General features: G+C 44.2%; 1 protein-coding gene across 1 annotated transcript in view; it reads left to right on the top strand.

Moving 5' to 3' along the window:
• Positions 1-7718: 7718 nt before the first annotated feature.
• Positions 7719-14205, top strand: part of TGM5 (transglutaminase 5) — a 28744-nt gene continuing 22257 nt past the window's right edge. The window contains exons 1-3 of the mRNA XM_059703656.1: positions 7719-7902; positions 12244-12423; positions 12521-12766. Coding sequence (XP_059559639.1) covers positions 7893-7902; positions 12244-12423; positions 12521-12766 — 436 coding nt within the window. The 5' untranslated portion in view covers positions 7719-7892. The remainder of the gene's footprint in view (positions 7903-12243; positions 12424-12520; positions 12767-14205) is intronic.

Here is a 14205-nt window from a genome sequence, read left to right on the forward strand (position 1 = left end):
TTTCCAGATCTTAGCTATTGCAAATTGTGCTGTTATGAACATAGGGGTGCATATATTCTTTCTTATTGGTGTCGAATATATTCCTAAAAGTGGGATCACTGGGTCAAATGGAAGTTCCATATTTAATTTTATTAGGAAACTCCATACTGTTTTTCATAATGGCTGCACCATCTCCACATCCTCACCAGCCCTTGTCATTTGTTGATTTGTTGATGGTAGCCATTCTGACAGATGTGATATCTCATTGTCATTTTAATTTGCATCTCTCTGATGATCAGTGAGCATTTTTTCATATGTGTATTGGCCATCTGTATGTCCTCTTTGGATAAGTGTCTATTCAGTGTTAAAAATTTGCCCATTTTTTAACTGTATTGTTTGTCTTCCTGGGGTTGAGTTGTATGAGTTCTTTATACATTTTGGAAATTAACCCTTTACCAGATGTATTGATAGGGGCAGAAATAGAATGTTGGGGTGTTGTAATGTACCCCTCAGGATGCAAGACCAAATTAATGAGTCATTTAGTAAGCCAGCAACTGAGAGGGAATTATGGCTCCAAATCTCCCAGTCCCGAAATGGTGGCAACATCAGGCTTATATAGGCAAATATTAGAAAGGTATCAATTACATCTTTGGGTTTGGAATGAAGAACCTGGTTTGCACAAAGCAGTTACAGAAGCGAAATTGAGCAAGTTAGTTATCTATAAAGATTAATTGTAGTTTTGGGTCTTCGGACCACTGAATCAACGGAAACACATTATCTGGAGCTGCTGAGGCAATTTAGAATAATTGTGCTGTCTTGGTCTTGGGACCACTGAGTCAACCGGAATGCATTATCTGTAGCCACTGAGGCAATTTAGGGTTATTGTGCTGTCCTGGTTTTCAGGTACAGAAGAATGTGCTCCAATAACCAGTAATATCACAATCAATGGGATATTCAAACCTCCAACAATGGAGTATTCAATCGATTGGGATAGCATACATAAGTTCAGAAAATCAATGTAACTTTTCTATTGTTTTAGCAAGCAAATAAGTACAGAAGCCAAGTCAGCAGGGTTAAAATTTTAAACAATTCCCACCAAGCATGGTTGACACCATGCTTCAGGGGAACCAGCTAGAATTGTAAGAAATATTAATCAGGCTCTGTTAACCGTGATTGTTTTGTTCTGATTAAAGAAGGCACATTCTAACCTGGCTGGCAGCTGCACTCAGGACCTGGGAGCTCACCTGGAAGCTCCCTTTCTCCCCTTTTGGAGCTGCCTATTATCTTGGAAAGATTAAAAATTTTGTTGCAGAAACTGGAGCCAGAAACCAGAATCACCAGCCCTTGAGGACCCCAGCCCTTTTGCGTATCTGTAAACTGCCCATTTGCCCTTTTCCCTACTTTCCTCTGTACTTCTACCAATATAGGCAGCCGGCTATGGTGGGGTGCAGAGCAGATTTTTGTGGATGACCTGCTGCTCTCCTATATTGCCAGCTGCATTGGAATAAACGTTCATAATGATTCAACCCTGTTGGTTACTGTATCATTGATGAAAATGTTCTCCCATGCAGTGGGCTTCCTTTTCATTTTGTTGATGGTTTCTTTGGCTCTGCAGAAGCTTTTTATTTTGATGTAGTCCCCTTTGTTCCTTTGCTTCTCTTGCTCTAGGTCTTAGAGTCTAGGACAGGGGTGGGCAACCGCGGGCACGTGTGCCAAACATGGCATGCCAGTAGCTTTTGCTGGCATGCGAAACCCTCTCTTATAATCTTCCATTTACAATTGTGAATCTTTGTTCTCAGTGATGAATTTTGTTAAGTCTCATAATAGGAGTAGCCTGACGGATGAAAGTAGTAGCTCGTGCATATCTCTGAAGGTCACGAAATATAAACCTGATGTAAAATCTCTGTCATCAGTGATGCAGCAGCAAAAGTCCCACTGATAATATCAAACGGAGTCATAAAGTTTTCTGTTGGACTATCAGTGTACATGTATACATTAAAAAATAAATGTATTTTTCATCATCATATACTGTGTTTTTGTTGCTCAAATGAATTTTATTATTTCTTCAAGGTTCTTCACATACATACACCTTAAGAGATATCAAGTAGGCATAACACGTTCTCAAAAAATTAGGGTTGGCACGCAGAAGAATTTTGAGTCAGAGATTTTGCTGGTTTTGGCACGCACTCACAAAAAGTTTGCCTACCCCTGGTCTAGGAGATGTATCGGTGAAAATACTGCTATGTGAGATGTCTGAGATTTTACTGCTTACATTTTCTTCAGGGATTTTTATGGTTTTGTGACTTACTTTGATGTCTTTTAGCCATTTTGAGTTTATTCTTGTGTTTCATTGTGTTGTTGTTGTTTTTTAAGTTATCATTACATGGCTATCATAAAAAAAAAACAAAAAAAACCCACAAGAGAACCCAAGCCAGTTTGGCTCAGTGGATAGAGCTTCGGCCTGTGGACCAAAGGGTCCCGGGTTTGATTCTGGTCAAGGGCATGTACCTCAATTGCAGGCTCCCCCCAACTCAGGTCCTGGTCGGTGCTCGAGCAGGAGGCAACCAATCAATGTACCTCCCTCACATCGATGTTTCGCTTTGTCTTTCCCTCTCTCTTCCACTCTCTCTAAAAATCAATGGAAAAATATTTTTGGGTGGGGATTAAAAAATAAAACAAAACAAAAAAACAAAAGACAAGAGATAACAAAGGTTGGTGAGGATGTGGGGAAAAGGGAACCCTTGTGCACTGTTGTTGAGAATGTATATTTGTCCAGCCATCATAGAAAATAGTACAGAGTTTCCTCAAGAGTTAAAAATAGAACTACTATATGATCCAGCAATTCCACTTCTGGTTATATATCCGAAGGAAATGAAACCACTATCTCAAAGAAATACCTGTACTGCCATGTTCACTGACAATAGCCAAGATATGCAAACAACCTAAGTGTCATTAGACTAATGGACAAAGAAGATGTGGTATATACACAATGGAATATTGTGCAGCCAGGAGAAACAAGGAAATCCTGCCACTTGCTACAACGTGGATGGCCCTTGAGGGCATTATGCTAAGTGGAGAGAAGTCAACTGGGGAAAGACAAACACTGCCTGATCTCACTTATACAGGCGTACCTTGGGGATATTTCGGGTTCGGTTCCAGACTACTGCAATAAAGCAAGTGGCAATCTCTTTGCTGGTGGAGAATCTTGCCTTCAATTTGCAAAATGGTCCATCTATGAAGTTCAATAAAACAAAGTACCATACAATGAGGTATTCCTGTATGGGGAATCTATAAAAGCTGAACTGGTAGATACAGTGTGGTGGTTACCAGGGGCTGGGAATGGGAGAAATGGGGAGATGTTGGTCAAAGGACATAACCTTCTAGTTAGAAGAATAAGCTCTGGAGATCTAATGTACAGCTTTGTGATCAGAGTTAACAATACTGTATTATATACTTCCGATCTTAAATGTTCTCTCCACAAAAAAAGAAATATTATGTGATATGATGGAGGTGTAACGGTGATAATCATATTGCAATATATAAGTGTATCAGATGAACATGTTGTATACCTAAAATTTACACAAGGTTATGTGTCAATTATGACTCAATAAAAAAATTGTTATCATTACGAATTGACGCCTCTCCATCATGGAAAATTGAGGCCATCCGGAAGCGCCGAGAGGGAGCATATCCTCCCGCGGATGCTCAGGCATGGCTTCTTCCTCCGCTCCTCACCTGCTCCGTGAGTCTGCAGGTTCACTCGGCTCCTCTCGCCACCCTCCTCCCCTCCTCCTCTCCTCTTCCTCCCTTGTTTTGTATTTCTTTTGCTTTTGCAGGCTGCTTTGGGCAGGAAGGGCAGGAGCCCGCACTCCCACACTCCACCTGTGTGCAGCTGCACCTGTCCCCATTAAGTGCAGAGGCTATTTCTATGGGGCTCTGTCACTGCTCTGCCAGGTGGCTCCCTGCCCGCCCACAGGAGACCGGGAGCCTGCACTGGCTCCTTCGGAAATTGGAAACTTGCTCCCTTTACAGGGTGGTGGGTCCTCCTTCGTTTAGTCGCTGCCCCTCCTGTCTGGAGATGCAGGGACTTGTGTCACTAGAGGGGATCAGTGGGCAGGGTATGGGGATATTAACCATCTCTGCCTTCATGGTTGATCTTTCAAATATTTCCTCTCTCCCCAACTAAAACTTGGCTTTAAAAAATGTACCCTTTGTGTTTTCTTCCTTTCACGTAGGCAAGACCGACTGGCCTCATTTCCTCACTTCGGTTAGAACTTCGGTTAGATGAGCCGGCTAGACAGTCTCAGAGCTCCCTGATAGCTCTGCCATCCCAGGGCCCAGGATGCCGGGGTCCCTGCCACTGCTGGAGAGAGCCCTGAGGTTAGGCCTGAGCAGCTCTGCTTCCTGTCCTGGCTCTCCCCTCACCTCACAGCGAACCACGGGGGTCATCGGGCCAGGCAGTTGTGCCCACAGATAAACTCTGGCAAAAGAAAAACATTTTTTTTTAGTCTTTATTGTTGAAAGTAGCCCCGCCCCCGTGCCCCCCCCCCCCCCCCAGGCCTTCGCCACCCTATTGTCAGTGACCAGGGGTTAGGCATATATGGCAAAAGAAATTTTCAGGATCAGGAGGCACAAACCAGGCCAGCAGCACCCTTGTCAAGTGATTGCTGGTCTTTCCACCCGCTGTGGCGGTCACAGAGACCTTGTCCTCATATCCTTTTGGCTGGTAGTTTTGGAGTCCCTACTATTCAGTGTCATTGTGCGCTACAAAGGAGAGAGCTCTGGACAGAGTCTGGGCTCTGTCGTGGTGTGACCCTGGCTCCCTCAGGTGCAAGATGATAGCAACAATAAAACAGTGCCAGGCCTTCCTTCCCTCAGAGGGTTGCAGTGAGGATCAAATGAGAAAGTGTGTTCTAAAGATCTTGGTATCATATGCAGAGGCCCTCTGATGAGTTTAATCACCTCTCCTGGATCACTGCCTCCATGTCTGGGGGTGGGAAGAGGAAGGAGGCAAAGGATCCCACCTGGATCTTCCAATTCTGGCTTCCCTTCGCAGTTGTCTGTGGGGAGCTCTCTGCCTTCTCCTCAGACCTGGGCACTACGGAGCCAAGGGCCCTGAATCTACAGACAAGGAGGCTGGAACTTGTCTAAGGCCAGACTGGGAACTCATGGCAGGACCAGGACTAGGGTCCTAGTCTCCCTGAGTCTTATAAGGTCTGGAGGCCCCTCACCCCCACCTTGCTAGAGCTGGGCTGCCCGGAGGGATGGCCGGTGCCTCCACACCTCCCGGCCTGAGTGTCCCAGGGTCTGCTCTGTGGCCCTTCCCTGCAGTCACAGCCTTGTCTCTGTCCAGATGGAAAGATTCTCATCAACTCCACTCGGCTTTCTGACTCTCCTCTGCCTCCCTGATTCTGGACCCGGAGACCAGCTGCTCTGATCAGAGCTGTCTCCCTCCCCTAGCACACGCTCTCCCACAAATGGCCTGTAGGAATCAAATGATAGGTTGCATCTATAAGTCAGCTCATTAGCCCCAGCCATGAAATAGGTTGCTGCTGGGTAGCCATTGGACATTTTTCTCTCTGCTACCCCCACCTCTCCAGACCTGCCCAGCCTAGCTGCACTCACTTCCTGCCTCCCCTCACAATTAATCTTATCTGCCCATGTCCATTTCTTTTTTTCCTTCTTTCTTTATTGATTAAGGTATTACATATGTGTCCTTAATCCCTCCATTGCCTCACCCCCGCTTATGCCCTCACCACCCTGATGTCTGTGTCCATTGGTTATGCTTCCATGTCCATTTCTCCTTCCCATCTCAGCTAGTGTGACAATGGGTTCATGCCTTTACCTATTCATTCATTCATGGATCATCTTTTAATTAATTAATTTCATCAGTTAGCAGATAGGAACTAGAAAACCAGCCATGCTTCAGGTACTGCATGGTTCTTACACAGGACTCTGGAGTCTGACTGTGTCCAAATCTAGCTCCACCAGTTCTTAGTTGGTGATGTTGGGGAAACTATTTAATGTCTTTAAGTCTTGATTTCCTCATCTGTAACATAGGAATAATAATAGTACCCAGCTCATGGGGATGGTGTGAATATTAGGTGGGATAATGCACATAAAGAACTAAAACAAACATGTTCATCTTGCATGGTCTCATTGATGGCCTCAATAAACAGCCAGCAAACCCCTACAATGGTGGCTCCTCCATTGTTGGACCCCAAGACATGATGCCCTTGCTGGATAATGAGCACTGTGTAGCCTTAGATAAATCAGAGTTTTAAATAATGAAGGCTCAAGGACACACAATTTTTTATTGAGTCATTAAATAAAGCATGCATACTGATTCATTTAGGAAGCCTATACCCCTAATTATAACTACACCCCTAATTATTTAATTATTACTAAGTTTTCCTTGTTATAAAGTCCAAATAAAGGGGCTCAATTTTATATTCACGTTATCCTGGTTATCTAAAAAAAGAAAAAGAAAAAAGAACTAAAACAGCATCTGGAATGTGAAAGCTATTACTAGTTCTTCTAGTAGTTTTCTTGTTAACCACTGTCATTATTAAGCACTGAGGATATACTAGTTAGACACAGGCTATTCCCTTAAAAAGGAAAGATAGGTAAGTATCTATAATGTGGAGTATGACTAGGCTAATAGAGAACACAAAAGGGGGTGCCCCTGAAAGCCTGGTGTGGAAGAGAGAGTCAGGAAGACTTCCCCAGGGCAATGCTTCTGGATACAAGAAAGTAGACAAGCATGTGCCCTGACAAGGAATCAAACCAGTGACCTCTTGGTGCATGGGTTGATGCTCAACCACTGAGCAACACCGGCCGGGCAGGAATTCCACTTTGGATAGAAGGTGGGTGACGGTGTGTTAGTGAATTCTATATACACATGTATACTAGTAAATACACTTTAAATACTGATTGGGGATAGAGAGAGTTGGAAATACAGGAGGGGAGGTGGGAGCTGCTGACTGAGGTTCCTGAGAAGAGAGGAGAAGGAACCTAGAAAGCAGGGGTACACAGGGAGAAGTGTCCCACAGGAGGGAAAGGAAGTGGGGAGGGGGGGGGCGTTCTTCAGAGAGTCCGACCAGCTGCCTATGAAGAACCCTCCCCCTTTGTGTCCCTCTTCTCCCATCAGTTCTTTTCTCCCTTACACATTCAGTCCAAGGACTTGCACTTTTCTTACTAGAATCTTACTAGGCCACTCACTGGCATTCCCACTCTCTCATCTATTTCCAAAACTCTTCCATGAATCTTCCAAAGTTTTCTTCCTCTACTGCTTTTATTCAAGAGTCACCTGGGACTTGGCAGATCTTACCCATGACAATACCTCTGACAAAAAATAAATGTTTAAAAAGTCATACTAAAGTGATCCAGAGTGGGCTCTATGGCACTGGATGTCCAGGAAGTGACTCTTCAGAATAAAAGAAAGGGCTCAGGTGCCTAGCAGAGTCGTAGGCTTGGGTCTCAATTGTGAGCTGTAGTCTTGTGGCCCTGGTGCTCCTTCTTGCAGGAGTGCAGCCTCTCTCCATCGCCCTAGAAGCCCCATCAGCTTACCACTCCCACCTGGCTCCCTCCCTCCCAGCACAGCACCTACCAAAGAATACCCCATTGCCCAAGAGCTGTCAAAGGCCTATATAGCACAAGGCCCTGACAGTTCATTGGCCACTGCACTTCATCTTAGCAGAGCAACTTTGCCAAGAAAAACCTGAGGGCAAGTGAGAAAACCAGTTGTGATCTGCCCAGTAAGCAGGTGGCAGTGCAGCAGCCAGCCCCGCCTCCAGTGTCTCCTGGCGTCTCAGGGATGGAAGGTGAAGCAGACACTCCAAGACCAGTTTCCTGAAGCTCCGGGCCATCCTGCTATTCCGTGGGGAGCAGCCCAAGCACTGAAGGCAGCCACCATGGCACAAGGTAGGGCAGGCCCATGGGGCTGCTGGAGGTCAGGGGCAAGAAAGACAGAGAGACTGTAGGGAGTCAAGTGGGTGGATTCATAGGAAGAAGGGAGCAAATAAAGAACAGAGGCAGAAGGAGTAGAAACTCCAGGAACCTCAGAGTTGGTAGCCCAAGAACCAGGAGACAGGAGATGCCAGCAGGTAAACACAGCCAAGCAGCTGCATGCCAACATGCTGGCTTCTATAGCCCAGTGGGACAGGGCAGGATCAGGAATTAGGGGTCATGGTTTCTGTTCTTTTCTACCAGCTGACCCTTTGACATTGAGCAAGTCACTTCTCCAGTTCCCAGCCCCCATGCCTGAAAAAACAAGGGGGGTTGGACAAGACAATCTTGACATTATCTTCCATCTCTAGAAGTCTCTGAATTTCATATCTTCACTTCTTCCCCTACTTCAGGTCTCTTCCTCATCTTAGCTAATCTCACCATCACCCTTCTATCTATATCAATTCCCTCTCTCTAGAAAGAGCTGCTATGAAGATTAAATGGTTAGTTGAAATCATAAGAATAAGCTATAAAGTTCTACAAATGTAACAGACTCACCTTCATTTACTGTTTTGTGTTAAATTTTTATTTTTAAATTTTTAATTTCACAAGAAATATACTAATACACAGTTGGAATAAAATAAAACAATAATTACAGGTGAAGCTATAGTCAGTCCCTTTACCCCCACCCCAACCCCAGCCTCATCTCCAGAGAAACCACTGTTACCAGTCTTTTGTCTATACATTTATATTCATATATATATATGCTCAATGTAATATTAGTATGTGTGGCTTCTTTTTTTGTATATCTTTGGTCTAATCATATTGTACATATTTTTCTACAGCTTGACTTTTTTTTTTTTTTTTGGCTCAACAGTATGCCTTCGGGCTCTATCCATGCCACTCAGTACCTACAGATTTTCACTATTTTCTACAATGCATAGTATTTCATATTATGGGTGTAAGTAATTTATTTACCCAGTCCCCTATTGTGGGCATTCAGGTTGCTTCCCTATTTTTAGTTATATAAGCAATGATGCAATGCAAGTTCTTATCTATGTCTCTTTGTGCTTGTGTGGGAGTATGTCTTTAGCTAGACACTGAGACCAATTACTTTAAAAGTTCTTCCTATCATTTTATTTCTACTTTATTGATCATCTCACCACATTCTTCTTGCATAAAAAGAACAAATATGTCCAATGTTAAATGTACCTCCTGCTTGAATATCTAGTGTCTGGGCTGAAGAACAATCCCTATGTTACAGGTAGACGTTAACTGGACCCAGAATGCATCCAGAGGATGAGCTTTGTCCCCACTGCTCACTGTCAGGCAGATGCTCCCACTCCTATTGAGTAGCCTGGGTCATGTGCCCCAGCTGAATCAGGACCGGTTAGCAAGCTCTGTCTAGTCAACTGGTCTCCAAAAAGAATGAGCTTCTAATCCCACCACTAGGGAAAAGCCAAGTGCTTTCCCAATGGGCAGTGGGTTGGGTGTCCTTTCTGAACACGAGTGAAGGCTGGAAATGGGCGGTAGCTATTGGGTAATGGAAATAGCACAGGACTTGAGCCAGTAACCTTAAGTTTAACTTTGGGCAAGACATTTAATTTGCCTTGGTTTTCTCTATGCCAAGTGTGGATGACATGACATCATGCCTCTACTGTTGTGGGGAGGATACAATGAGAAAACTGTCTTGAGGTACCTAGGACGGTGCCTATCACAGTAATCAGGCCCTCAATAATGTGTTCATTGAATATGAAATTTGAAATAAGTACAGGGTGATTATACAAAAGACAGAGAACTTTATTCAACATGGTAAACATTTTTTAATACCTACAATGTGCTGAAAATTGTGCTTATATTTCTTTTATAAGAAACTCATGCTCATTAGCAGTCATGCCCCATATCCTCTTCATCCCAGCTCCTGCTAAACTCTATTCTACTTTCTGCCTTTATGAATTGCCTAGTCTGCATATTTTATATTAATGGATTCATATAATATGTGGCCTTTGTGTTTGGCTTCTTTCATTCTGCATAATGTTTTCAACTTTCATCCATGTCATAATATATTCAGCATTTCTTTTTATGGCTGAATAATATTCCGGTGTATGGATATACCACTTTCATTAATTAATCAGGTGATGAACATTCAGGTTGTTTATTTTCTGGCTGTTATAAATAATGCTGCTATCAACATTAATGTACAAATTTCTGTGAACATATGTTTTCAATCTCTTGGGTATAGGAGTGGAATCTCTAGGAGTGGAACTGCTGGGTCATATGGTAACAATGTTTAACATTTTGAGGAACTGCTGGACTGCTTCCAAAATGGCCACATCATTTTACAATCTCACCAGCAATATATGAGGGTTCCAATTTCTCTACATCCTCACCAACACTTGTTGCTTTCTCTCTTTCTTGTTATAGCCATCCAGGTGAATAGATGGGGTGAAAGTGGACATTCTTGTCTTGTTCCTTATCTTAGGGGGAAAGCAGCTAATCTTCCACTATTAAGTATAATGTTAGCTGGGGATTTTTCATAGATTACCTTTATCAGGTTGAGGAAGTTTCTTCTAGTCTTAATTTGTTGAGTATTTTCATTATGAAAGAATGTTGGATTTTGTCAAATGTTTTGGTTCATATTTCTTAAAATCTAAATACAGATGAGACAACACAGCTAGGTCTCTATCCCCATTGATTTACATCTAGTGGTGGAAAACAGACAAAAAAGTAACTGCAAAAATATCTGAACATCTTATACTGAGCCTAAATCTAATAGACTCTCAGTAAAAGTTTGTTGATATGAATGAACAAATGAGCATATTAACTTGTCCATTAATCAGTTAAGGTTCCCTGTGAGTGATACAGTTACATGCTGTAGATCAAGTGAAGATGGGAAGAAGGGTAGGCCAAAGGAGACAAGCTCTATGAAGAAGGTGGGTCTTGAACAGCACTGGAGGAAAAGTGGACTTTGGTGAGATAGTGAAGGGGCATTCTGAGTTGGGGCTACAGCAGCAGCAAAATACATGGACAGGGAGGCTACCATTTGCTTGAAGACAGATCAGATGGAGAGGAAGACCCATGGTGAGAGTAGTGAGAAGTAAGAATGCAAGTGTAAGTGAAGACCAGGTATGGAGGATCGTTAGTGCCAGGTTAAGGAGCGTGCATTTTGTACGGTGGGCTGTTGGGTATTTCAGAGCTTTTAAAGCAAAAGAATGGAACGATCAAGTTGTCTGGAGGAGAGGTATTGTGGTGATGTGTTAAGGGGTGGGTGATGTGGAGAGACAGAAAGCAGAAGATCTGATGGAGACCGTGTCACTAGGAGTGAGGTGAGGCGGTTGCAATTATGTTAATGTGGAAAGGGACAGATGGACACCACAGACATTTTCAAGGAAAGAGTGAAGGGACCTATGACACATAAATGGATACAGACTGAGAAGGAGATGGATGAGCCAACTGTGATTTGAAGTGTGGGAACCATGCGGTGACCATGTTCAAAGGTGAAGTTAGAAATGCATCCCTTCTGCGGGAGGTACACTTGGAGGACACTGAGGTCAGTCTGCATCTGAGCAGAAACTCTGGGAGACTGGGAGTGGGCCTTTCCTTGCTGACCTCAGCATCGCACCTCCCCACGCATTGGGCACATGCGTTATATAGTCAGAAGGCCAGCGAATTGCTGAAAGCACAGCAGCTCACGCAGGGACTTTCTCCCAGATTTGGATGCTGGTACAGGGGAAAGTGAAACTCAACTTTTGTTCAAGAAAGTGGATGCTGGCGTAAATCTGAGGACATGCTAGGCTAAAGGGCACAGGCATACTTGGCCAGTCCTACAGGAGTTGGACCGAGAGAGAAAACCATGTTCCTCCAGGAGAGTAAGGGAGGAAGGCTGTGGGCCTCGAACAATGAAAATACATCCTGCATATCAGATATTTACATGACGACTCATAACAGTAGCAAAATTACAGTTATGAAGTAGCAACGAAAATAATTTTATGGTTGGGGGTCACCACAACATGAGGAACTGTATTAAAGGGGCGCGGCATTAGGAAGGTTGAGAACCACTGGATTAGAGGGTCAGAGAAGCAGGGAAGGAAGGGAGGCAAGAAGTAAAAAGGAGGCACGTACATGTACGGAGCCTCGTTTACTCCTTATACCAACCGTGTAAGGCCGGTATTGTGGATTCTATTTTACCGACTTGGGAACTGAGGCTCAGAAAGGCTAAACTTCTTTCTCAAGTTTGCACAACTAGTAAGTGGTGGACAAGGCTGGACCATGCTCCATAACCCTGCTCTTTCATCTGCCCCGGCTGCCCCATCGCAGGGCTGGAGTTGTCCGTCACAGACTTCCAAAGCTCCCGGAACAACATGCGGCACCACACGGAGGAGATCACCTTTGACCACCTCATCGTTCGCCGGGGCCAGGCTTTCAACATCACTCTGTACTTCAGGAACCGGGGCTTCGAGCCAGACCTGGACAACATCATCTTCGTAGCTGAGACTGGTGAGAACCCCTGCTGGCACACAGGGGCGGGTGTGGGGGTAGAGTCTCAGGAGCTCGGAGGTTTCCTCAGAGGGCCTCAACCCTGCTTCCCTCCCAGGACCGATGCCCGACCTGGCCAAGGGGACTCGGGCTGTGTTCAGCCTGGCAGGTCGTCATAGCCCCAGTCCCTGGATGGCCTCACTGGAGACCAACAAGGCCAGCTCCCTGGAGGTGAGCCTGTGTGCCCCTCCCATGGCGCCTGTGGGTCAGTACCTTTTGAAGGTTCACATTGACTCCTTCCAGGGGTCTGTCACGGCCTACCAGCTTGGGAAATTCATTCTGCTCTTCAATCCCTGGTGCTCAGGTAAGACAGGGTGCCTGTGTGGGGGTCCCTTGTCTCCGCCCCTTTGTCAATGCCACAGAGAGCCAGGATCAAGGATTTCTAGACCCCTGCTCCCTGGGAACCCACAAACCTCCCCAACCCCATGCACTAGGCATTCACTCCCAACCACCAAAAAGCAGGGAGGGATAAATTGCTATTTATTTACTCAACTAGAATTTTAAAATTATAAGCCAAGTCATCTTTACTTAAAAGGAAAATATTACAATTAAGTTTGACCACTGTTAACATTTACCTTTATCATACATTTTTAACTTAACTTGAGTTTTTTCATTGTAAGAATAGTAAGTGAATTGTGGAATGAAGTAAAGGACAAAAAAAAAAAAAAAAGCAAAAGAAAGAAAGAGGAAGGAAAAAAGAAAGGGTGAAAAGTCAAACCTTATCCCAATCTCCAAGTTCCATTCTCCAGAGGAAGTCCTGTTAGTGTTTTCTTGTGTAGCCTTACAAAAAATGTTCTACGCGTAATCAAATGTGTATTTATTGCATATATGTATATGTGTGTAATTATATAATACATACCACACATAGGATTATTTAACACATAGTTTGCTCTAATTTGAGTCTTTTTCATTTAAAAATTCAATGTTGGACATATTTTCCTGTCAGTACATTCCTTTTAACAGCTACAATTACTTCACCATTTGGATGCACCAAATTTTTAACTGGTTCCCTATTTATTTGGACTGGAAAGTTTTTGTCATAGGCAAACATAGCTACAGGAAATATCCCAGAACTACCTGGCCCACAATCCCTGTCCTCTACATCTACCTGGGAGCAGGAGTAGTTCCACAGACGGCTGGCACGGATGTGAACAGAATGAAGGACAAGCTAGGAGGAGAGAGTAGGAAGAGGGCAGAAAGAGTTGAGAATAAGGGATTTGGGGCAGAGGTCAAATTCAACAAATTCTCACTTCTGAATCAGAGGATGTCTCCCTTCTCTTACTCCCTCTCATTCTACTTTCTCCACCAACCTTATGCCAAGGGGGCCTGCTGCGTTGTGCCAAAACCCAGAGCCCTGGCTGGGTTCTAATATCTCTAACCACCTCCCACTGCTCTGTCACTGATTGGCTCAGAACTCTTACCCATCAGCCAGATGAAGAGGCCCTGCCACTGGATCAAGGAGGATGGATGTCCGTTCTCTCTCTCTCTCTCTCTCTCTCTCTCTCTCTCTCTCTCTCTCTCTCACACACACACACACACACACACACACACACACACACACCTACCTGACCTCCAAAACTGTGTGTTTCAGACTTGTCCTGAGGGCCCCCTGGAGCTGTGGGGAAGAAAATGGTATCTGTGGGGTCTTCTCTTTTAAAGCTTGAGTCCTACAAAAGAAATGATGAGGTCAAAGCCAACCCCTAAATTCTGGCTTGCTCTTTTCCAACCAGGATTAATTAAGTA

Source organism: Myotis daubentonii, chromosome 1 (genome assembly GCF_963259705.1).
Source record: "Myotis daubentonii chromosome 1, mMyoDau2.1, whole genome shotgun sequence".
NCBI classification, from domain to species: domain Eukaryota; kingdom Metazoa; phylum Chordata; class Mammalia; order Chiroptera; family Vespertilionidae; genus Myotis; species Myotis daubentonii.